At 39.9% G+C, this 27,093-nt stretch overlaps 1 protein-coding gene across 1 annotated transcript in view; it reads right to left on the bottom strand.

Moving 5' to 3' along the window:
- Positions 1-758: 758 nt before the first annotated feature.
- eya1 (EYA transcriptional coactivator and phosphatase 1) overlaps positions 759-27,093 on the bottom strand; it is a 197,198-nt gene continuing 170,863 nt past the window's right edge. Inside the window, exons 13-18 of the mRNA XM_072253224.1 lie at positions 23,287-23,345; positions 23,021-23,181; positions 18,967-19,081; positions 12,920-13,041; positions 11,735-11,835; positions 759-1,394 (exon numbers count right to left, since the gene is read on the bottom strand). Of these exons, the coding sequence (XP_072109325.1) occupies positions 1,314-1,394; positions 11,735-11,835; positions 12,920-13,041; positions 18,967-19,081; positions 23,021-23,181; positions 23,287-23,345 (639 nt within the window). The 3' untranslated portion in view covers positions 759-1,313. The remainder of the gene's footprint in view (positions 1,395-11,734; positions 11,836-12,919; positions 13,042-18,966; positions 19,082-23,020; positions 23,182-23,286; positions 23,346-27,093) is intronic.

Genomic DNA, 27,093 nt, shown 5'->3' with positions numbered 1-27,093 from the left:
TTCCAGCATCTGCAGAATTCCTGTTGTTTGTGGTAATACTAACATTTGCTTGAAAGATTGACAGTAGGAAAAGGACCTGACCGCTTGAACAAAACAACTTAAACATTATTTTGCTGATGTACTTCCATAAAAAAGAATGTAGACACTATAAGGGCATACAGTTATAGGAACGTGCTACTCGATATTAAAAGAAACAGGATTTATAATAAAAATATATACTATATATAATCCATATTACTTGTGTAAGAAGGGAGCAGGGAATCATTTTCTAGTTTATTCAAGTAGAGTAATTTTCTTTTGAAGAAAAAAAAGGATAATATTAATTTGGAGAAATAGGAAAGTTAGAAAAAGAAAGCAGATAAACCTTGACACTTGACATCCATGGTTTTGGTCTTGACAAAATCATCTAAAAAAACATTATCTACATATTTACTGAAAAAAACATTTCATTATAACACACCAACACTTTAAGGCACAGCACAGTTTCATTGTGCACACAATGCCTTGCCACACATATCACAGACTAGGCATTGCTACCTTTCAATTGTTTTTAACACAGCAATATGCAAAATAATTGCCTGATTACAAATTTACAAAAAAAATGACCTTTTCTGTACATGATTGTCTTAGCAAAGTAAACAGTCATCTTAAATTATAAGAAAACTTTCATTTCTGTAAACTACTTTGTGACATGACAAAATCACATGTGCTTGCTGCTTCTGACGGCAAAAACCTACTTTAAGTACCTTCATAATTATTAATGCAAAACCATCAGTTTATATATAATAGAAGTGTCCTGGATATCAGTGATAATGGAAGCAAACTTTCTCCACAAATAAAATATGTCACTAGCATTTGTACAACTCAATTATCAGTGTAAATTTTTATTCCTCATGACAATATTTTTTACAAGTTTTGTTATTATGACTATCAATGCTTAAAGCATTAGCCATAACATCTGTTCTGAGGACCATTTACTTGCTTGTTTATTCAGCAGGGAACAAATTAGGCATCTTCTTGAATCTATTTCCTTCACTGGTATGAACTCCTATATTGAAACAGCATTATTGAGCAATGTCATATCTTCTGACCATACAGAGATAATTCAGTTCCCAGAGCTGTCAGCTGCTTTCCGAGAGATTCAATCAGCTCCATTTAAAATTGGGACGATGGTCAAGGCAAATTGTGGCTGCATTTCAATACTTGGGGTTCCACATACACTTTGTAGTAAGGAGCTGCCATAAGGTACAAAAGTTCTGTAGTTCATGAACAGCGAGGGTGGAGATCCTATGTCTTAAAGTGCCAACATACTGCTACAAGTACTCCAGTTCCAAGGCATGATGTAGGGCCATAAGGTCAGAGTGGCTTGAGATCCTCCAGAATGGCATGGTGTGCTGCAGATAACACAATCAGGAAATCAGAGACCACATAGTCTTTGCTCTGGCCAAACATGCCAACTCTAAACAAGCTATGACTTCAAAAACATACATTATGTCACACAAACTATTTTTTTCTGTTCTCTTTAAATAAAACCGCTTTCATTAGAAGTGCAACTCATATTCAATGTCTTAAAGAAGGTTAGAATATTAGGAAAAGCCATTGGTGATAATAGTCAAAGTACTCATTAAGGAGCTTTGACACACAACCTTCAACGTCAACATGTTTTAACATTACTTTGGATTACATTATCCACCCAGCACAGAGAGTTCGGTATCACACAATGAACAAGCGATCCAACACAAAATGTTTCTTACTGGGCAAAAAAAAGGTAAGTAATCTGATTTTGACTCCTGAACAAGGTTAAAAAGACTATTTTTCAATGAATGAAACTTATAGCAGTAAGAGCCTGACTCATTAAAAATGAAGATGTGTGTGCCAATAGGTTACTGCTTGCCACTACTCAGGGAACATAATGATGACAATCAGGTTCTGTTCACTATAAAAACAAATGCTTTCATTGTAGAAATATGACTCTCAGGTGAATTAGAAGGAGACCCTGTCAAAAAATAACTTGAAATCTCTTCCTCGGATCATTACCAAGCTTTATCAAAGGTAAATATTCTCAGAAGGAATGCATTCCAATCCTTAATGCTTATGCTGACCTAGGTAATGGCCTTTTCTTTGTTGTGTAAATCTCCTTTACTGTAGAGGCTGATGACTTTATTCATCAGCTATCAACTCGAGTAATGTGTCAAAGCAAATATTTTAAAAATACCCTCATTAGATTTTTTATGAGACTTTAAAAATACTTATTACTTTAGCTCTGTTGTTTGTTAGCTGTGTGTCATCTTTTATAAAAGAGGTGATTCAGCTTCAATACCACAGTGTAACAGAAATATGTTGAGAGTTGATATCCCTCTCAGGAGTTCCTTTGTGGGTCAGATATTATCTCCCCCCATTATATTTGTGCCATTTACTGATGAATGAGTCACTTTTGCTTTCCTCATTCCAAATTAGATACCTGTTTAAATAAACACATCTCGGTAGTGGTTATTTTCTAGCTTTTACTTCCAAACATTTCTAACCACAGGCGAACGGATAAAGCCAGTGGCACAAATGTATTTCTGTCTGGCAAGACATGGAACTTTCATCATTAATCTTCATTGTTCAATGACTTGGCATCCCAAAGAAAAGGCTTGTTGGAGCATGCTATTCATTTTTAATACTGCCTGAAAACAACCTTTTTGAAAGGTTAGAAATAATACACACGCCCTCATTTTTGGACCTAGTAATTTCCACACTCTTCATTACCTGTAACTGCAGTTTGAATGTAGAGAACACTGCCTCTCAGGTCAGGCCCCTGCTTGCTCCTTAATTAGCATTCTAAGTGATGTGGTTATTATGAGGGAATTTAGTTTACATCAAAGCCTCTAAAAGCTGAATTACCAATTTTCTTTACCGAGCAAACGCACAAGTGTCTCCTAATTTTTACAACAAAGAATTATGTACTCATTTGCTTAAGTGCTTTAAGAGCGGTCACACCACAAAATTATTTACGGTAAAGTAAGCTGACAGCTGAATCCTTTTCTGCCTTTTATTGCGTGCCACATGCACAAACCTCTTAATTTCAGCAACAAAGATGCATTTGTACTTTGAATACATCGTTAACAATGCTCAAAATACCTTAACTAACTTTAGAATGATATGAATCGATTACTATCATCCAGATCTCTGCACTGCAGCAAGTCCTTAGCAATGCCAGATATGAAAACTGGTGTGACTTTAATCAATTCCACAACATCCATCTCCTGCCTCTAACATCTAATATGAATCACCACACTATCATAAACACAATAGATTCTGCAGATGCTAGAAATCTTCCCAACTGTATGAAATGTTGCCATAGAAAAGCCACATCCATCATCCAAGATCCTTACCGCCCAGGCCATGCTCTTTTCTCTCTGCTGCCATCAGGCAGAGGGTACAGGAGCCTCAGGACTTGCACCACCAGGTTCAAGAACTGTTACTACACCACAACCATCAGGCTCTTGATCAAAAGGGGGTAACTACACTCATTCTGATTCTGCTGTTCCCACAACCGATGGTTTCATGTTAAGGACTCTTTGTCTTGTTATTTCATACTTGTCATTTATTGCTATTTATTTATTTTTGCATTTTCACAGTTTGTTGTCCATTGATCCTGTTTACAGTTACTGTTCTATAGATTTGCCAAATATGCCTGCAGAAAAAGAATCTCAGGGTTGTATGTAATGACATGTATATAAATTTTACTTTGAACTTTGAAATCCAGTGAACACACATGGAAAATGCTGGAAGAACTCAGCAAGTCAGGCAGCAACTATGGAAAAGAATAAACAGTCGACTTTTCAGTTCAACGTAAATTTATTACCGAAGTATATACAGTACTGTGCAAAAGTCTCAGGCACATATACTGTATATCACTAGGGTGCCTATGATTTTTGCACAGTACTGCAGTAAATTTATGTATTGCAAAAAAAAAACAAATTTCATGACACATGTGAATGATGATAAACCTGATTCTGATATGGGTCTCTATTGTGGAAAGGGGGCAGGGAGAGGCGAATCATGGCCAGGGGAAAGGGAAGGGAGAGAGGAGGGAGTGGAAAGCACCAGTGAGATGTTCTGTAATGATCAATAAACCAATTGTTTGGAATCAAATGACACCCCCCCAACCCCCGGCATCCCAGAGCTGAGAGTGTATGCAGCCACAACACCGTCCACGAAGGCAATCCTACTCTGCCACCCGTCCACCACCCATCCCACAGCTCTCCACCTGCTAGGTTTACAAACTCGCTCTCCACTCCACGTTAACAAATACAGTACTGTGCAATACTCTTAGGCACAGTACTGTAGATGTCACCATATACTACCACAAAATTCATTTTCTTGTGGGCATTCACAGTAAATACAAGGAAATAATAGAATCAATTAAAAAACTGCATACAACAAAGGTGAAGGGACAACCAATGTGGAAAAGATGAAAAAAAAGAAAAAGCAAATACAAAAAAAGAAAAAAAAACAAAATAATAATACAAGTAATAAGTATTGAGTACATGAGTTGTTGAGTCATTGAGTAAGTCCATAGGTTGTGGAAATAGCTTAGTATTGGAGTGAGTGAAGTTATCATTCCTGGTTCAAGAGCCTGATGGTTGCGGGGTAATAACTTTTCTTGAACCTAGCAGTATGGGACCTGAGGCTCCTGTACCTCGTTCCTGATGGCAGCAGTGAGAATAGATGCTGCCTGACCTGCTAGGTTCTTCCAGCATTTTGTAAGTTGCTGACCACACTATCATTGTCCAGCTGGCTGGCTTGAAACTTCTTGAACCTTTTCCAATTTAGCCACCACTGTCTATTGAGGTTCAGCAAGAGAATAATCTGCAAATCTATTCATACAGATATTCTGTTTCTTCTGCAATTCCCACCAAGAATCCCATCTCCCGGGGGCACTGCACACTCCAGTCTCCTGGGAATCAAGCTCTACTTCACTCGTGTTGTCCAGGTCAAACTTCGTAGAGCCCCAATTTGCACCTGGATCCCAAAATCCCTTCTATTTTCATCCACATGTTTCCCTTCAGCAACAGTACTTGCTGATACCATGTCAGGTTCTAATAACACTCTTACATCACCCAGAACATTCTTACCATCATTAAACTCGCCACCAGGCTTGAGTTTTATGCTGCTATGGCCTTGTTTACGCATTGCATTATACCATAAAATCTAAATCAATTCCTCTATTTAAATATTGGGAGGGGATAATGTTATTACTGTAGGTGTCCAAAAATCGATGCTGGGTATTAGTTGAGATAGAACACTAAAAAAAAATGACAAACCAGCTGTGAACTGGTCCTCTTCCAGGTTTGACTGAGGTAGGGTGAGAGGTATACAACTCGTAATTCCCGTGTGGTGGAAGTGAAAAACCCACCACACGGGAATTGGGGCATGGGATGTGAAGCACTCCCATTGCTGGGACACAAGGTTGCACAACCCACTTACTCCCAGGACAGGAAGTATACGGCCAATCTAATTTCAGAGGGAGTGTACCTCCAAGCCACTATAAATCAGAAGAGTTTCTATTTGGGTGTAGAAGCATTATGCTGTGTGAAATTTAAATAGCAAATATATTAAATTCCCAATAACTGAAAAACAAAAAAAAAACTATGGATTCTGGAATTCTGAAATGGCAACATCTGAAATCTGATGAAGGGTCTTGACATGAAATGTTAACACTGTTACTCTTTTCACAGATGCTGCCTGACTTACTGAGTGCTTCCATCATTTTCTGTTTATATTCAGTTTACCATTCTGTTCTCAGCATCACACACAAAATGCTGGAGGAACTCAGCAGGTCCGGCAGGATATAGAGAAGAAATCAACAGATAATGTTATAGGCCGGGACCCTACATCAGATCTCCCTACTTCCCTTTGCAGATTCTGCTGAGTTCCTCCAGCATTTTACATGCATTACTCAAGATTTCCAGCACCAGCAGTCTCTCTTGTGTCTATGTTCTCAGCTTTCCCCGATGTTCCAAAAATCACGAAGCACATAAGCAGATCATTCAGGCCAACAAATCTGGCTGTATTTTCCTCCTCCTGAATCTCTTTCTTGATCCTCGTTTATAGTTTAGTATTCCTCATCTGCATGCAACATGAGTCATCAACATTTGCTTTTGGTAAATTTATTTCTGTATGCCAACTGGCTTTCATATATTGTTAGCCCACTTAAGTATATGCAGAGTTCAATCCTAACACTCAAATCCATTAAAATTCACCAAATTGTTGATTTTTATTTTTAAAATTTGTTAAGAGCTCTGAGGTTGACCCTACCTGACTGCCAACAGCATCTGCCCGCAGAGGCCACCCCTGCCTTATCATTGCCATTGAGGTGTCATTATGAAGCTCTAAAGTAGGTCCTGACATAGATTGGGAAACTGCTTCATCGAGCACCTTCTCTCTATCTGCCACAAAAGTGAGATTTCGTGGTGGCCACCCATTTCAATTCAACTTCCCATTGCCATTCCAACATGTCAGTCCATGGCCTTCTCTACTACCACGATGAGGCCAATCTCAGGTTGCATGAGCAACACCTTGCATTCTGTCTGAGTAGCCTCCAACCTGACGGCATGAACGTCGATTTCTCATAACTGTTCCCCCCCCCCCACCTCACCATTCCCCATTCCTGTTTCCCTCTCACACCTTCTCTTCTTACTTGCCCATCACCTCCCACTTCCCTTTCTTCCATGGTCTCCTGTCCTCTTGAAAACAAATTTTATGACATATGCCAGTGATATTAAACCTGATTCTATCAGATTCCCCCTTCTCCAGCCCTTTATCTCTTTCACCAATAAACTTCACTGCTCTTTACCTCACCCCCTTACCCTCTCTTGGTTTCATCTATCACCTGCCACCTTGTACCTTTCCTCTCCTCCCCCCACCTTGTTATTCTGACTCCCCCCACCTTTACAGTCCTGATGAAGGATTGTGACCTGAAATGTCGACTGTTTACTCTTTTCCGTAGATGCTGCCTGGCCTGCTGAGTTCCTCCAGCATTTTGTGTGCATTGTCTTGACTTTAAAGTACACTCTTTGTTGCAGCACAGACACATTACAAAAGGCTACCAAAGGAGAGATGGGAGCACCTTCACTACAAACAGCCCCCTAACCACCCACACCTACCCCTGCACTCACCCCCACACCAAGCACTGTTAGCTGGCAGAGACTGGAGCATTTACCCTTGCAATAAAGGTTGCTGCAGGGAAGAGACGTGCTGAACTAATCTGCTGCTCAGGCACACCAGCACATGAATTAGGAGCAGATGTAGGCTAGTTGGCCCCTCGAGCCTGCTCCAGCATTTAATGACATCATGGCTGATCCAATCACAACCACAACCCCACAATGCTGTCTATCCATAGTAAACTTCCACCCTTCTGCTTATCTGCCTCTGCCTTAAAAATACTTAAAGCTTCCACTGCACTTTGACAAAGAAACTTTTAAAGCTCATGACCTACAGAGAGAAAAAAACTAATCCATTCTGCCCACACAATATCCATATCCTATTTTTCTCACATTCAAGTGCCTATCCTGGAGGGAGGGAGGAGAAGATGGCGGCGTGACGCAGTGCAAGCGGCCGTCCCGAATGATATTGTATGTGTTAACTAGGGGCCGTGCACAATGCTGATTTGATGGAGACAGCCGTGAGAAGCACGGAGGAATACCTGGAGAGACTTCTGAAATGCCTGCTTTGCTGCTGCTGCTACTGTTGTAACTATATGTTATAATTATGTGGTTTTTGTTAGTTTTTCAGTTGGTTTGTCATGTGTTTCTATGATATCATTCTGGAGAAACATTGGATCATTTCTTAATGCATGCATTACTAAATGACAATAAAAGAGGACTGCATATCCTCATAATCTAATCTAATCTATCTGAACATCACTTAAAAGCCCCTAATGTATCTGCCTCTATCACCACCCCAGACAGTGCCTTCTAGACACTCTCCACTCTCTGTGTAAAAAACATGCCACTCACATCTTCTTTGAAATTACCCCCTCTCACCTTAAATGCGTGCTCTATGGTATTAGACACTCGATCTCTGGGAAAAGAGATACTGTCTGTGTACTCTGACTATGCACCTTACAAACTTCTATCAGATCTCCCCTCCGTCTCTGCCACTAGAGAGAAAATAACCCAGGTTTATCCAATTTCTTCTTATAGCACATGCCCCCCACTTCAGGCAGCAACCTGGTAAATCTCTTCTGCATCTTCTTCAAAGACCCAACATTCTTCCAATAATGGGATGACCAGAACTGTATGCAATACTCCAGATGCAGCCTAACTCGAGTTTTATAAAGTTGCAACATAACTTCCTGACTTTTGAACTCAACGTCTTGATGAATAAAGGCAAGCGTGCCAAATGCCTTCTTAACCTATGTAGCCGCCTTCAGTGAGCTATGAACTCGGGCTCCAAGATCCCTCTGCTCATCAACAATGTCACTAGAAGAGGAAACACCGAAACTCATAACGACACCTCTGGATTTTTTAATGTTTTCTTTATCCCCTTCATCATCTAAACTCCAGCAGACGGAAGCCTAGCCAATACACTCTTTTCTCATAATGAAAATAAAACCCTGCTCATTTAAAGTAACTAATCCAATAATTTTCTGAATTGCATCATCATAGGATTGGGACTGTGATTGGTGTCAAAAGCTGTAAGCAGAGGTATAGAGCAGGAACACTCACTGTTGTCCATAGGTCCAGAAGTGCAGAAGGAAAGTGAGCACACTATTTTGCTAGAGAACTGGGTCATCTGAGTGGATCTCTAAGATGAGAAAGTCTGCAGATGCTGGAAATCCAAGCCACACACACAAAATGCTGGAGGAACTCAGCAGGCCAGGCAGTATCTATGGAAAGGAGTACAGTCAACGTTTTGGGCCAAGACCCTTCATCAGGACTGGAGAAAAAAAAAGGAGTACTGATGAAGGGCCAGGCCTGAAACATTGACTGTTAACTCTTTTTCCATAGATGCTGTCTGGCTTGCTGAGTTCCTCCATCATTTTGTGTGTGTTGAATGATTCTCTGTTTTGAACCATGTTCACAAATGGTACTAAGGGCTATTGATCACTCTTAAATCCATAGTCAACAGGAGTCTTCATTACCACAGGGTTATTAGAATTGTGTTTACTTTGATAGAGCAAAGTTTTCTCCTTGTTATTAATTACTAATAAAACAATAATCTGAAACATATTGATTGGATCAGAATTATATTGTAATAAACCAACATCCTGAAACATTCTTGCTTCTATTTTCCTCATTATCTGAGAGTCATAGAGTCAAAGAACACCACAACACAGAAACATGCCCTTTAGCCCAAATGTCCATTGCAAACTATTAATCTACCTAGTTCCAGGACCTGCACCTGAACCATAGACCTCTATACCTCACCCATCCATGTACCTATCCAAATTTCTCTTAATGGTTGAAGTTGAACCCGCATCCACCACTTCCACTGGCAGCTTATTCCACACTCTCACCACCCTCGAGTGAAAAGATCCCCTCAAGTTCCCCTTAAAAGCTTCACCTTTCACCCTTAACCTATGACTTCCTTGTAGTTCTTGTCTCACCAACCTCAGTGGGAAAAAAACATGCTTTCATTTACCCTATCTATACCCCTCAATTTTGTATAATTCTGTAAGGTCATCCCTCATTCTCCTATGCCCTAGGGAATAAAGTCTTAACTTACTTAACCTTGCCCTCTAATTCAGGTCCTCAAGTTCCAGGAACATCCTTGTAAATTTTCTCTGCACTCTTTCAATCTTATTGATATCTTTCCTGCAGGAAGGTGACCAGAACTGTGTGCTTCACCAACATCTCCTACATCTTTAACATAATATATGAAACCCTGTACTCAGTACCTTGATTTATGAAGGCCAATGTACCAAAAGCTATCTTTATGACCCTATTTACTTGTTATGCCACTTTTAAGGAATTATGGATCTTTATTCCCAGATCCCTTTGTTTTACCGCATTCCTCAATGCCCTACCGCCCATTAAGTTCCATCTGCCATTAAGTTCCATCTGCCATTTTTCAGCCCTATTTACCAGATGGTTCAGATCCCTCTGCAAGCTTTGATTGTCTTCCTTATTGTCCACTACACCCCACCATCTTGTTGTTATCTGCAAATCTGCTGATCTAGTTTACTATATTATCTTCCAGATCACTATTTATAGATAACAAATAACAATGGACCCAGCACCAATCCCTGCAGCACACCACTCAAGTCAAAAAGGTAAACATCCACCAACACTCTCCGCTTTCTCCCACAAAACCATTGTCTAATCTAATTTATTACCTCATCCTGAATGCCAAGTGACCGAAGCTACTTAATGAACCTCCTTTACAACAGGACCTTGTCAAAGGCCTTGCTAAAGTCCATGTAGACAATATCCACTATCTTGCCTTCATCAATGTTCCTGGTAACCTCCTTAAAAAATTCTATAAGATTTGTTAGACTGACCTATCACACACAAAGCTATGGTGACTATCCCTAATTAGTCCCTGTATATCCAAATAATTCTGTATATGGTCCTTGAGAATACCTTCCAATTACGTACCAACTATTAATGCTAGGCTTGCTGGCCTTTAATTTCCCAGTTTATTCTTAGAGCCTTCCTTAAATAACGCAACAAAATTAGCTATCCTCCAATCCCAATTATCTCTGCTTTTATAGGCATCCATTAGTCCTGTGAGACCATGGATTTGCACCTTGGAAGGTTTCCAGGGTGCATGCCTGGGCAAGGTTGTATGGAAGACCGGCAGTTGCCCATACTGCAAGTCTCCCCTCACCACGCCACTGATGTCATCCAAGGGAAAGGCACGAGGGCTGATACAGCTTGGCACCGGTGTCGTCGCAGAGCAATGTGCGGTTAAGTGCCTTGCTCAAGGACACAATACGCTGCCTCGGCTGAGGCTCAAACTAGCGACCTTCAGATCACTAGACCAATGTCTTAACCACGGCCATGCGCCAACTTATCTCTGCTAGGGCCCCTGAAGTGACACTGCATTTTTTCAATTTCATTTTTGTCCATCCTATAAGCCTCCAATACTGTACACAACACTCCAACCATGGTCAATTTAATGTCTTGCATAAATTCATTTTGGCAGCTGAGTGAACTTCTTGCTTTTAGATATAAAACCATTTTTATTTCTTCTTCTTTGGTCTGTCTATTAGCATGCATGTTACTAATTGGTGCAAAATCAATTCGTTTTGCTCTTATACATAATTTAGCATTACATTGTTCAACATGCCCTTTCACTTGCATTTCTCTACACTGAACTGCCGGTTCCATCTTTCCATCCCATCCTAGTTTTACTGGCCTTTGTCACAAATCATTACATTGCCAAATGGTGTAGTCAATAAGGTAAAACATATTCAGTAATATAGAAAATGAATAATATCCCAACAAATTATTTCTGTTCGTTGAGCAAAATTTTCCCTTTATTTAGTACGATCCATCAAAAGCATATTTTAAATTATTGCTCATGAGTATTTTATTTATTTTCTCAGTTGCTACCAGTTGCAATCTATCAGATGTTAAAACTGACCAGAATACTTACTAAAAAGCTTTGCTAACTGTAACACGGATGAATGTGGTATAATTCACATGGAATTATTTCCTTTTAGTCAAGGAATAGTGCTCAAAAACCAACCCATATGTACTGCATACTAGAGAGAGCATTAAAACTTTAAAACATTTACCTTTTTGGAAGCTTGTTCTTCTTCAATGCCATCTCCCACAACAACATACACCACCTTTCGTCCAAACCTTTGAATTATTCGTTCAAAACAACTTTCCTTTCCTAAAGTGAAACACACACATTTTTCTTTTACTTAAAATAACTTCACTCTTACACTATAAACTGGAGGACAAATGCTTTCTTTGAAGCTGGGAGAATGGGTGAAATGATATCAACTTTTTGCTCAGGATTCTTTGTAGTGTGTGATTTCATAAATCAGCTGTGCCATCTCTGTCAAGGGTACCAGCCATTTGCCTGGGCTGGTAAGCTCTTGATTTCCTTGAAGTCCAAATATCCGTGAAACTCCTCTGAAATAGAGTACCCACTGTCTTTCACAGAAGATAATTCCAAAGATTTACAGCTCACTGAGTGAAGAAATGTTTACTCATCTCACTCCTATGTGCATTATTTTGAAACCATGCTGTCTAAGCTCAGACATCCCACCCTGCAAAAACTCATTTCAGGGAGGTAGCACCATCAATTTGGGGGAGACTCCCAGAACTTCCGGGAGAGGTGGGATGTCTGCAATAGAGTAGTTCCTTAGCAGCTAGCCAGCCAGTTTAAATAACGTTAGCTATCCTAATGAATGAATGATACCTGTTAAACTCACCTCAACATGTCTTTTACAGTCTTAACCCACCATGGGCAATAGAAAAGTCACTGTTGCAAACGGTGCAGCGAGCAACACTGTCATTATTTTGACCCCTATTAGGCAGGGGTACAGTTTAGTGTAGTCTGAGGTGACGTACGTTTTATATTTTCTTTTTTTGGAACACTCTGCCATGGCGCGCTCTCTCTTGTGTGCTCTCGCTTGCCTGTTCTCGCTCTCTCTCGTGGTCGCTCTCGCGCTCTCTATTACTTTCTCTTGCTCGCTCGCTCTCAAAAAAATTGATTTCCGTGATATTGTATATAATTTGCGGGCATCAGGGAGCCACTATTAATATGCGGGAGACTCCCGGAACTTCTGGGAGAGGTGAGATGTCTGTAAACTGTTTACTTAACAACACAACCTGAGATTAACACTGATGTGCTTATATCATAGAGAAAAATGTAGCATAGCCTGGCAATTACTCTAGATATCTGGAATGGATGATACTGAAATACAAATACTACGAGCAACTGCAATTCATATTTTAATATTACTTACCTATTTTTGTTGCACTATATATGTTTTCAATTGGGAAAGCTATTCCTAATCCATAAAGTAAAACTTTGGCAAGAGCAGGTATCAGTTGCGTTGTTGTCACGAGGATATTTATGCAGTTTGACCTGAAAGACATCATAGTTTAGACATTATTAATGATTGCTTCAGAGCACTGGTATGATGGATCAATCACAAAACTACGTAATTTTCTGCCATTCGGACGGACAATAAGAACCATAAATTCTCCATATCCTATGCTTTAATATATATATCATGGATAATGAAACACTGATTTTTATTTGTATTGTATTTATAGGCATCCGTTAGTCTCATGAGACCATGGATTTGTGCCTTGGAGTTTCCAGAACGCAGGCCTGGGCAAGGTTGTATGGAAGACCAGCAGTTAAACTGCCCATGCTGCAAGTCTCCCCTCTCCACGACACCAATGTTGTCCAAGAGAAGGGCATTAGGACCCATACAGCTTGGCACTGGTGTCGTTGCAGAGCAATGTGTGGTTAAGTGCCTTGCTCAAGGACACACACGCTGCCTCAGTCAAGGCTCGAACTAGCGACCTTCAAATCACTAGATGAACGCCTTAACCACTTGGCCACGCGCCAACACATTTGCATTGTAGACAACTGATTAAACATCTGGAATATAATATATTGCTAAATTTTTATAAACAATTAAATGGAAATATAATGTTACTTAAGTACTACACTAAAATCTCAAAACATGTGACACACACTGTAAGTAAATCTCCTCTGCTCTCTCTCCAATGCAAGTACATCTTCCCTGTAGTGTGATGACCAAAACTACCAAGCTGTGGTCTAGGTAGCATTGTGTACAGTTTTACCACAAGCACCCTACTCTTGTATGATTTGCTTAATAAAGGAAAGCATCACTTATGCTGTTTCAGCCACCTTATTGACCTTATATCCTAGCATTTAGCACAAACACTTCTATGCCACCCTCAGGCAGTATTTTCCAGATTTGATCCATGTTCTGGGTGAAAGAATTCTTTCTCCTATCCCCTCCATCTCTCCCAACTCTCACCATAAAGCTATCTGCTCTTGTCTTAGAGAACACCTCCATCTTTAAAATCAGAAATGGGGAAAAAATGTAAATAAATAGCAGAGCAACTAAACAAATACTTTGCTTCTGTCATCACAGAAGTAAATACAAGTAACCTTGCAGAGATGCTAGAGAAGAAAAGAACCCTTTGAAGATGAGGGTTGTACAGAGAACAGAGAAGCATGAGGGGGTTCCCTAACTACCTAACCCACGCCACAACCATGCTACTATTCAACATTGTTATGGTTCAGTAATGGCAACACCAAGCAAATTAATATTAATTAAAAATATAATGCTATCAAAATTGATAGGACAAAAAGATGATAATCTCGAAGGCCTGAAAATCTGCATCCTCAAGAACTGAATTGGATTGTCATGGAAACAGCAGACGTATTGGTTGTCATCTTCCCACCTTCCTAAAATTTGATAGAGTATAGAAAGGTTCCTATGGGTTGGGGCTTGAAAACATTACAGTACTGTGCAAAAGTCTTTAGACACACGTAAAAAGATTCTGTAAAGCAAAGATGCTTTAAAAAATAATGAAAGGGTAAGTTTCTTAATATCAAAAAATTACTATAAAGAGCAGTAAACAGTAAAAAACTAAATTAAATCAATATTTGGTGTTAACACACTTTGCCTTTAAAACTGTATCAATTCTCTAAAGTTCACTTGTGCAGTTTTATAAGAAATTCAGCTGGTAGTTTTCCAAACATCTCGGAGAACTTGCCACAGCTCTTCTGCAGACTATGACTGTCTTGTTTGCTTCTGTCTCTCCAGGTAATCCTAGACAGGCTTGAGGCAGTCCTGATGGACTCGGACAAAATGTTGACTGTTTACTCTATTCCATAGATGCTTCGTGGCTTGCCGAGTTCCTCCAGCATTTTGTGTGTATGACACAGCCTTGATGATGTGGAAGCCATAACATCTGTTGCAGAATTACTTGTTCTTTTTTTTTGCTGAAAATAGTTCTTTATGACCTTGTCCGTCTATTTAGGGCTATTATCCTGTTGTAGAATGATGCTGGGACTGATCAGATGCCTGCCTCCCTGATGGCATTGCATGATGGATGAGAATCTGATTGTACTTCTCAGCACTGAGGATTCCATTAATTCTTACCAGATCACCAACTTCATTTGCAGAAATGCACCCCCAAACCTACAGGGAACCTCTAGCATGCTTCACTGTTGGCTACAGACACTCGTCTATGTAGCACTCTCCAGCTCTACCCCTGTGAGCTAAAAATGTCAAATTTTGACTTGTCATTGTCATTGTTCGGCACCTCAGTCCTCGTGTTTTTGTGCGTAGGTGAGCCTCCTGGCTTTGTTTCCACTTCATTGGAATAGCGTTTTGGCAGCAACTTTTCAATGAAGGCCACTGCAGAGGGATTGTACTGGGTTCCAGCGGTTTCTGAGAGTTCAGAGCTGATAGCAGTGCTGGACCTCTGATTTAGAAGGGATGTCAGTCTGATGTACAACATTTCTCATCTGCTGCATTCAGCTTCTGTGGACGACCACTGTGGTCCTGGTTCTCAACCTTGGTAATTTCTTTGTGCTTCTTCAGAAGAGCTTGGACAGCACATCTTGAGACTCTTGCCTGCTGCGAAATTTCTGCTTGGGAAAGACATTGCTGATGCAGGATGATCACCATGCGTCTTTTTTCTATGCTCACCTTGCCATGGTGAAAGTATCACATCTGCAATACTTTCACCTTTTAGCTTGGTTGTCCCTTGTCCAGTTTGACTTCTTCTACACTCATTTCTGTTTTAGTTAATCAGTTTACTCCATTCAACTCATTGTGTCATTGATCATTAGCACCTATTTGTTATCTGTATTTAATCATGCACTGGGCTATATACCTACAAAGTAATCAAATTTGTATTTGAAATGTTACTTTCTTTAACAAAATAAAAAAATCCTCTATAATATTTAATTTTTGGAAAATGAATATTTGGAAATCTAAAATTTGCCTTTTTCTACTGACACACTAATGCAGAAGTCAAAAAATAAACATTTAAAACAAAAGTTACATAAAAAATCTAGTGTGCCTGAGACTTTAGCACAGTACTGTATCTCAATGTTAAAAGAACAAAGCGAGAAACCGTGTAACTACATAGTAGTATGGAAGCTGTCAGGGTCCATTATACCAGTCAGTATACCAGAGAATCTAGGATTTTGCAAAAATTAGTTACTGAAGGTGGTAAAAAACATATTGGAAATGCTGGTGAACTTGAAAGCTGATAATTCCCAGGGACTCAATGATATGCATCCCAGTTTTGAAGGAGGTGGTTTTGGAAATAGCAGATTATCAACTCTTACAGATTCTGGAATTGTTCCTCCAAATTGGAAAAAAGCAAATGTGACCCTACTACTTTGCGAGGACTTGGTATGAGTTACCCGTTTGACTAAATACAGTTGTAAGAAGAATGCTGGAATCTACAATCTGGGGTGGAGCTCTTTCAGGATTTTGTTATTGGAAGATTTAAAGATGATGTCAATAAGTGGTGACTTTTTGCATGCAGCTCCGATGGGAATCATCAATTATTCCTATTTTTCAAATTTATTTATAAATAAATATCAGAAATAACATCTCTTCCTCGCTGACAATCAACACTGGTATGCCTCAAGGATGCGTGCTTAGCCCACTGCTCCACTCTCTCTACCCCCACGATTGTGTGGCTAGACACAGCTCAAACGCCTTCTTAGAAATCTGCTGATGATCACACAATATGGTTTGCAGAATTTCAGATGGTGATGAGGAGGCGTAGAGTGAGATGCATCAACAACCTTCCACTCAACGCCAGCAAGACCAGGAATTGATTGTGGATTTCAGAAGGGGGAATTTGAGGGAACAGACACCAGTCCTCATCGGGGATCAACAGCGGAAAGAGTGAGCAGTTTCAAGTTCCTGGGTGTCAACATCTCTGAGGATCTATCCTGGGCCCAACATATTGATGCAATTTCAAAGAAGGCACTACAGTAGCTATATTTCATTAGGATTTTGAGGAGACTTGGTATGTCACTAAAGACTCATACAAACTTTGACAGATATATAGTGGAGAGCATTTTAACTGGTTGCATCACCATGTAGAATGGAGGGGGCACTGCACAGGATTGGAAAAAGCTACAGAAAGTTGCAAGCTCAGCCAGCTCCATCTGGGCACTAGACTCCCCAGTAATGAGGACATTTTCAAAAGGCAATGCCTCAAAAAGGTGACATCTGTCATTAAGAACCCCTACCACCCAGGACTATGCCCTCTTCTCTTTTCGACAATTGAGAAGGTAGAGGAGCCTGCAGACATACACTTTAATTTTAAGGAACAGCTTCTTCCCCTTCACCATCAGATTTCTGAATGGACAATGAACCCATGTACACTACCTTTCTATTTTTTTCTTCTTTTTTGCTCTCGTTTTGCACTATTTATTTAATTCATATAATATATATAATTTATAGCTTTCTTTATTTATTGTAATGTACTGCTGCTGAGAGACAACATATTTCACGACATATGTCAGTGATATTAAACCTAATTCTCATAAAGGGGAGCAAGTGAAGAGGTGTGTTTGGATTTTTCAAAGACATTCAGCGATATCTTGTACAGGAAATTTGTTACCAAGATTAAACCACATGCAATTGGGGATCATGAACTGCAATGGACTGAGAAATGGCATTGAAGAGAATGTAAAAAATGAGAATAAAATGATTGATCTCCGGTTGGCAGGTAGTGACAAAAAATATTATTTCAAAGTATGGTATAGTGGAATCAGCATCTTGACCCAGGTTTTGAAAATCTTTAATGGCAATACAGAACTTGCTGCTGAAAATATTAATGCACCATGGATTGAGTAGGCTGTTCACGAAAGTGTTGTGAGAACAGAAAATGGAAATAGTGTCCACTTTCAGCCTGGAGCTGGAGATGATGTGTTAACAGAGCTGATAATATGGTTACAGAAATGCTCAGCCTAAAGGAATTTTCCCTAATCGTTTCACTATATTTTGAAATTATGGTTCCTTATTGTTATTTTCCTCTGGGAGAGGATGGCTGAGATTGCCCTTAAGCAAATGAAGGATTGTGATTGCAATATCCTGGGAAAAACTTTCAAATTGTGGAAAATGTAAAACTTTTCTAGAGTCAATTGACAGGAAAATAAGATGAGGTGTTTAGCACATAGCATTGTATTCTGCCTCTGTAATGTAACAGAGACATTAAAAAGATGTTTATAACACTTACAGTATTTACCTTTTTGGACTCTCTAGTCCAGGTATTACAATGTTTCCTTAAAGCAAGAATCCCATTTCCTGACCACACTCAATTTATTCCTCATGAAAGCCGTGAGTTTTTTGTTCCAACAAAAACTGTTTACTGTTCAGTTCTTTTCTGTTGCTCTGCTTCATAGATGAACTATTATGATCAAAGTCAATAGATGTAAGAAAACTTTACAAGTCCAGTTTGTTCAGTCATCTCACTATTTCTTGTATTGCCACATTTAATAGTGTTGAAGGAAACTATCAATTTTGTCTACATTTTTCATTCCCTCCATCCCTAGAGCACCACAGCCATGGTATGTGTCATCTCTAAAACAGATTGCAGATTGCAAGGGTACTTAAACATCACCTCCCAAATCTATGCTTGTTCCACCTAAAAAGACAAGGGTATCAGTTGGCATGTTTCAGGAGATTGCCTTTCAAACCTAACATGGAATTATATTACCATCCCTTTATCATGGCTTGGTTTTTCTCTTCTCCCTCACTGACGATAAATATTGACCTTGTGAGCGATATCTACATTCCATAACTGAACATGTCAAAGATGAACTTAATGCATTCATGATTTGCTTTTAGTATATTCCATAACAACTTCTAATATCTTTGCATAAATGCATTGCCTTTTTGTTGACAATATTTTTCATTTCGGAATATTTTTATAAATTGAATTAGTATCAATTCACTGGGAATTACAGAATCAATTCTGATCCCACCTTGAATGAATGAGTGTGAGCACTTTCATTGCAAGTGTTAACCAGGAATCCGTTAGAGCTTCAATCTCTGCTCGTAACTGCAACCACGATTCTCTCTTAGTTGGACCAAGGAGACCTATAGTTCAGAACAGAAATATGCTGAGTTATTTATTGCAATGATAGCAGTCAGCAACTCTTTGTAACTCTATCATAAAACATCATAATGACAAAAAAAATCAGTTTACTAATTATTTATCTATTGCAGGAAAGACGTGGAATTCAATTTCTCTTCATTTATGCTTTGTTTCATTTTTTCTTCCACAGTAGGGTCACAAATCCACATTCAGGAAGGAGGCCACTAACAGTTTATCATCATGTTTACCAAAGGAATCTTGGTTGAATAAACCCTCTTGTTTGTTGCTTTTACAATTTGTTCAGTTGGAATATAGAAGTTGTTTATATTTTCAGAACCTTTAAAAAGTTCTGTTTTCAGCTTGGAGAAGTCTTTGAACAACTACCACCTGCATATCACTTGTGTAACAAGAGAAGCCAATCTCTTGACCACTGTTAACCAACAAAAAAGCTTAGGGTACCATTCAGCACCCACACCTTGGAAAGTCTGGTCACCTGGCTATACCTCAACAGCCGGCCTACAGGCAGAGACTAAAGAGCACAGCATCAGTGGTGAGAACTAAGAAGGTACGATCAAGGGAGTTGGAGAAACGCTTACAGGACTTCTTTGAGTCGGTGGACTGGACAATATTCAGGGATTTATCTCTGAATCTGAATGAGTACGCCACAGTTGTCACCAAGTTCATCAAGACCTGTGTTGATCAGTGCGTGCCTTCGAGAACATACCAGACATACTCAACCAAAAGCCATGGATTAACCAGCAGATTCGTAGTCTGCTGAGTGCCAGATTTGTGGCTTTAAATACCAGTAATCTAGAACTATACAAAAGGTCCAGGTATGACTTACAGAAGGCCATTTCAAAAGTGAGAAAATAATTCTAATTGAAGTTAGATTTAAGAAAATCGGATACACGTCAGCTCTGGAAGGGTTTGCAGGCATTACTTCCTACAAAGTGAAACCTAACATCATGAATGGCTGCGATGCTTCACTTCCAGATGAGCTCAACACCTCTTATGCATGCTTTGAAAACGAGTACAAAACTACACCTGCGCAAATCCCTGCAGCATCTGGTGACCCAGCCATTTCTGTCTCAGAGGCTGAAGTCAGAACTGCTTTCATGAGGGTGAACCCTTGCAAGGCGTCAGGACCTCAAGATGTACCTGGTAGGGCTTTGAAAATCTGTGCCAACCAACTGGTAGAGTGTTGAAAGACATCTTCACTGCTGAAGTCGGAGTTTCCCACCTGCTTCAAAAGGGCAACCATGATACCAGTGCCCAAGAAGAGCACCGTGAACAGCCTCAATGACTATTGCTCTCCACTCAGCCAAGGATCACTGGTCAATCGCAATATCTACATTAGGCTGCTGTTATAGATTACAGCTCAGTGTTCAACACAGTCATCAGAATCAGGTTTAATATCACTGGTGTATGTCGTGAAATTTATTGTTATGTAGCAACAGTACATTGCAAAACATAACGAATAAAAATTATAAATTACATTAAGATGTATATATATATTAAAAAGTTAAATTAAATACGTAGTGCATAAGGAGGAAAAATAAACCCTCATACCCTCAATTCTGATCAACAAGCTCCAAAACCTTGGTCTCCAACTGGATCCTTGACTTTATCACCAGGAGACCACAGTCTGTATGGATCAGAAATAACATCTCCTCCTTGTTGACAGTCAACACTAGCACACCTCAAATGCGTGCTTAGCCCACTGCTCTACTCTCTAAATCCACGACTGTGTGGCAAGGGACAACTCTCAAACGCTATCTATAAATTTGCTGACGCAACTGTTGTTGGCAGAATTTCAGATGAGTTGGCAAACAGAGTGAGATAGATCGGCTGGTTGAGTGGTGTCACAACAATAATTTTGCACTTAACGTCAGTAAGACCAAAGAATTGATCGTGGACTTCAGGAAGGGGAAGTCGAAGGAGCACAAACCAGTTCTCATCGAGGGATCAGCAGCTTCAAGTTCCTGGGTGTCAACATCTCTGAAGATTCAACATGGACCCAACATATTGATGCAACTACAAAGAAGGCACCACTGCAGCTATGTTTCATTTGGAGTTTGAGGAGGCTTGGTATGTCATCAAACACTCTGGCAAATTTCTACATATGTACATGAGAGCATTGTAGCTGGTTGCATCACCATCTGGTATGAAGGGGCCACTGCACAGGATCCAAAAAAGGTGCAGGAAGTTGTAAACTCAGCCAGCTCCATCATGGACACTAGCATCCCCTGCATCGAGGACACCTTCAAAGGGCGATGTCTGAAAATGGTGGAACAAATTTAGTGCTGGCTTGGGAGGGAGTCTGAAGGAGAGGACATTTGGGGTGGATTGATGGGTTACTTGGATGAAGAACAACAGGTGATGAGGAAGAATTTGGCATTTATGACTCCACTCATTGTGAGAGAAAGAGAGAGAAAAAGAGAGAGAAAGAGAGACAGACAAGACAGACAACAGAGAATGTGCGTCAACAGATGGTTGTGTACACTCCCACCTATGTATATGTTCAGCTGTCTGGGACTGTCTAGCTACTGTACCGAAACATCAATGCTCCAATCTTGTAACTGGAATGCACTGGAAGCCCAGGTTCAAATAAGTCTTTAAGTGCTCGAATGAAGTTCGACATCTGGAAAGCCAGGCCATGTTGGACTAATGAAGAACAACAGCCCTGAACATCACTCTTCTGGTAATGCCCAAGAGCTTAGACATTCTATATCTGATATTGCTAAGTTGTCTAAAACACAACATTCCTTGACTCCATCCCATAGCTCTCTAACCACGACAGTACGAACATTTATTGGGGAGGAACTTCAAGCATACATTCACAACTTCACCCCACACCTGGAAAGAGGAATTCATGCCAGGAGATATCAGAGATGTTATAATCATGATCACCTTTAAGGAATGAGACAAATCCAATACTTGTGACCACAGGATGATCTCCTTGCTGTTTGCACGTAAAGTGCCTTCACGATAGCCTCCCAGTAATTGTCACCAGCAGGGAATTAGAAGGCCTCCTTCCAATGGCCAAGAGCTGCTTCCTAAAATGCAGTGTTGATTCCAGTAGATAAGATCTTCATCACACAACAACTTCAAAAATAATGTACAGAATGGCATCAAGTCTGATACATGGCTTTTTAAATTTATCTTATAGAAAGCCTTTAACTTCTGACAATTAAATTAAGATGTGCTGTACTGTAGAGAATCCTTCTGAAATATGGCTGCCCTTATCAAATTGTTTCCATTCTATGTTTGTTGAATGATAAGATGCAAGGTGTAATTCTAACCACAGACCAATCCCAGCACTGACTTTGATCAAGCAAGGATGTCTTCTTGCTCCTCATGTTCTTGAACTGTCCTCAGGCAGGTAAGATCTGTCCAGATTTTCCTTGTGAGTTGAAGACTGAGACTTAATCACTTTGGTCACTTCCAGGTTCTAATTGAAAATGCCTATGATCACCAGGAGGCAAGCCATTGAGAGGCAGGGCCGGCATTAATTTGCAGAGTTCAGAAGGTCTCCACCAGAGACTGTGGGATTTCAGATAGGTCTTGGGGATTATACCAAGTCCTTATCAGCACGTGTGCTTTGTTGGCTGCCATCCTTGATGTTCTTTAAGAAGGACACTTTGCCTGCGGACATCAGAAAGTTCATTGTGGGTGAGCAGAGAAAGCTCAGTGCTCCACAGAGAATTCCCTCATGGGTTCCTGGAGGTGTATATCTACCAAGTTTATGTTTTGGCTCCTGAGAATGGTTAAGCAACAATACATGAAATAGCTGAAACAGTGCGACACACATTGGTTCTTCTGCCCCAAGTGGTATCAAAACAGAATTTACACGTGACTGGAAAAAAAGGTCCATTGGCTGGCTTTATTTACTTCCTTGCTGATTAACACACTACCTCATGAGAGAAAATAAGAATACTTGCCTCCAACATTATTTTTGTAGGTATTGTAAATTTCTTTTACTCTCCGATAGCGAAAAGCTAGCTTCCTCATCCAATCGACCCCTCCGCGCACACCGGTTGCGAGGCAAAGATTTGCACTTGTCGCTGCAGCATGAAAGCCATCTGTAGCAAAGTTGTAAGTGCTGTAGAAATGAACACAAATGAAATGTCAGCAAAGAACAGAAGGTACATTGATAGGTCCCACACATCGTATTGAAGAAGTAAAATATTTTTAGCTAATAACATACCTCAAATCCTGACCATTATCATCTGATGACACATCGTCAATGTGAACTTGATCACACTCCTGTAGAAGAGGTAACAAAGGTAAATGAAATAAAGGACTAAAGTCGGATTCTGCTTTGAAAATAACATCTACAACTGAGGAATTTGAAAACAGACTGAATTTCTGTCCAGCTCTTTAGTGCTTTGTTTAATGACTGAATTGAAAAGGCACAGTAAATATTTCCATTTGGATTTGGATTTATTGGTAGGCAGTCCCTTTGGGATACATTAGAGGTGAAGTGAGAGTAACTGCTCTTGATATTAATGCAGCATTTGACCAAGGAGACCCGGCTAAATGAGACTCGGGATAAACCCGTGTTATTTGGATTCAGATCCAGTATAAAGGAAAATGTTTGGAGTGACTGGTGGGGATTCGCCTCAGCCACAGGGCATCTCTGCGGGAGTTCCTCAGGTGAGTGTAACCGGCCCAACCAAGCCTCAGCTGCATGATGGAATGGCGGAGCGGACTCATGGGTGAAGTGTCCTTATTCTGCTTCCAAGAGATGGGCAACTAAATAGTGACTCAGCATGTGAAGTCCAAACCCCTTGAATGGATGAAACATCATGTCTGCATGGAAGAGCAGTGGGAACACAGGACAAGTGCCAAGAAGAGAGGCAGGAAGGGGACTTTCAAATGGAGATGATATCCACCTGTGTGTTTAGGGATTCATGGAAATATAGAACCTTGCTCTTAATTTCCTGTTTGTTTTCCATGGTCTCCAACTTCATGTTTGTAAAAACAAACAAGAAATGGAGAATATCCCTGGTCTGCATGACTGTCAGCAGCTGGTTCATTGAGATGGCACCTGTTTTTTGATTGAGGTGTAGACCAGGTTTAACCAGCTTTAACTGGCGCCAGCAATTTATAATACTGGGACATTTGCCAATGTGTTTAGTCGATCAGCTGGATGTATGTAGATATTTATTGTCATATGCAAGCTGAATGAAGCTGATAAGTGCTTGTATTGCAATCATGCATCGGGGATCACCACTGCCTTTTTAATCTGTCCAGTACAGATACCAATAAATCTACAATCCTCCAACTTTTCTTCAGTGATCCTAAAGGATAACATGTTTTTGTGTGTTCTGAGTTTAATTGCTAATTTAAAACTAGACCGGCAATTAAGTTTTGAAATTATATTATTGGGTTGGATCTTGCTGGAACCCCTCCTGTGCTTGGAGTCATTGCTCACTGTCCCCGGCTGCCTGCAGTCACCTGGTCCTACAAGGGGAATAGAACTTGCTGACTCTCCAGGCAGTGAGAGAAACAATTAGAACTCAGGCAGCATTCAGAGGCCCCACCCCAGATGCACTGACAACCTTTGATAGAAGACAAGGCTTTGTCCCATGACAAAGCAGTGAAACACTTAAAGCTTATAAATACCTCTAATATTTAAAAGCTATTAACTTTAGTATTTACAGTATTTAAAGTTCCTTTCTTAAAAAAACTGAAAGATACAAACATAATTAGAAGTAATTAAAACATTAAAGCAAAATACTTCAAAAAAATCACACACTTAATTTTGTCTTTGCCTCCTAAAGCTGAGCCCCAGGCTCCCCATTGATATCAATGAAGTTCAGCATAGGACTGGAGACTTTTGTTTTGTTTGATGCCAGTAAGCCTCACTGCTGGGCTCCCATGTGAAGTCCTGCAGTGGAGCATGGTGACAGGCTTGAACTAGTGACTCACTAAGTTTCAGACGTTATGTTCACCAGACATGCACAGAAGTCCAAGCCTTAATGAAATTTCTGTGGTTGAAACATATAGGCTCTGATCTGGTCCATTATCTTCTCATTATTTTAAACTCCGGAGATTCTGCCGTTGCTGCAAATCTTGAGCAATGCACACAAATTACTTTAAAATCAGTTATTTCTATATTTTAAAAGACCAGCTGCAACTGAAATGCTGTACTTTCCCTCATTCATTTGTATTTAACTTTCACATTTATTTAAATTGCCACGGTCAATTTTCAGATTAACGAAACACAGACTTGCTGTTCTTGGATACTGCACAATAGAAAAATTAAAGCTGATGCCAACTGCCAATAAAATGTTGACCCTGATTGCTGCTGAGCCACATATCAACATTGTTTCAGGCTTCAAGTTAAGAGGCAAGGGGACAAAAGCAATCTGCAACCAGTTTGACATAAAAATTTCATGTTCATATTTTGTTGAATGAGTTACAGCTGAAGAGTCTGATGAAGCCTGCCACGCCCATTTCACAAGGTTGTCACTGAGAGTAATATGAAATATGTTTACTAATGAGGGGCCCATTACAAGGCTGCTTTTTAATTACAAAGTAGTTAGGGACAGGCAGGAATGTATCAAGAGCTTATGGTTTATCAGAAAATGTCATGGTGAATCTTTTATTAAACGGTGTTGCTTTGATTCGGCAAAAACCATTTTGTAACCTCTCAAAACACATAACATAAAACTTCTTAACCCCTGATGATTCTTACTGAGTTTGTTCAGGAAATATTTTTTGATTTGTAGGGAAAGGATTGCAAAGGAACTAAAACCAGCTGTTCCTTAACAGAATTAACGTTCTGACCCTCAACCTCAGTTCTAATACATCTATTCTGCAATCAAACCTCTCGCAGCAAGCAGCGAAGGCCAAAGAGGAAAAGACTTTGACCCTGTAACCTTCTCCTCCTTCCTAGAGGTCAAAACTTCCAGATAAGAGAGAAAGAAAGTCAAAGTGGCCTCACAGGAGGGCTATGAATTCAACATTTTAAAACATTAGCCACTAGTTGAAGGCATGGTTCAGGAACTTTTTAAATTGTTTGTTTAATCTGCTTCAAGACAACCCATGAAAACCCCACTAATATGATGGTTTTGCCAATTTGTCATGGCCAGAACTAATATACTGCAGGAGCATTTCAGAAATGAGTGACCTGCAAAACTTCTGTACAGATTTGTTAAAAATAGTTCTGACAGAAGAAAAAAAGAATGAAAGCCATGCCAGGAGGTAAGCAATAAGTATATTCAGTTGCTCCCAAAATACCACACAAGACTTTAATCCTTTTAATCAGAGTAGGAGTGTTTTTCTGCACAGACAGAAGCAAAACCTGAAATTATATAATTAACTTCATTAGAGACAAAAGCTCTTCACCGTGAGTTATTCAGTGGAACTGCCTGTAACCCAATTACCTACTAATTGGCTTTTAATGAATCTATTATGGCTATTCTTCTTCAACATCCTGTGTTTGTTTTCTCCCACAAGCTTTGTTTGAGTTGTCAACTACAAGAGAAGAAATCCTATTTGAAGCATTGTTTGGAAAGTAAGCCTCCTGTAATTATGTGGTGCCAATTGCTTCCCTTCTCACCTACATAAACATTCAGCAGATGGGAATCCACATCACAGACTTGTGATAAAAGTTTATGTATGGTAGATTTAATGATCAATGATTTTGTGATTGTATAATTTCTTGTCCCCAGAATAGTTAGTAGGCCAAATTAATGTGAACTGTTTTTGTTTCAGAGTGTTTTTTTTAGCACATTTATCCAAAGATGCAAGAAAAGCACATTTAATTTCCTAATATTGTTGTTGTTGTTCGTCCTTCGTAGTCGAAGATGATCATGGCTTCAAAGTCAAATGGGAGATTGGTGGCTGTGGGTCCGGAGGTGACTGATGAGGCCAATCCGGGCCCTGAAGGCTCGCCCACATGTGGGACACAAGTGGGTGGGTGCTGTCGTGGCGGTGGATGCTGCTCGGGCCTTGCGCACAGCACGCTTTCCTAATTTCCTAATATAGAAGCTTCGGAGAAGAC

Source organism: Mobula birostris, chromosome 1, assembly GCF_030028105.1.
Source record: "Mobula birostris isolate sMobBir1 chromosome 1, sMobBir1.hap1, whole genome shotgun sequence".
In the NCBI taxonomy this organism is placed as follows: domain Eukaryota; kingdom Metazoa; phylum Chordata; class Chondrichthyes; order Myliobatiformes; family Myliobatidae; genus Mobula; species Mobula birostris.
The sequence above is the reverse complement of the archived record's forward strand: the minus strand, read 5'-3'. Positions and strand labels throughout refer to the sequence as shown.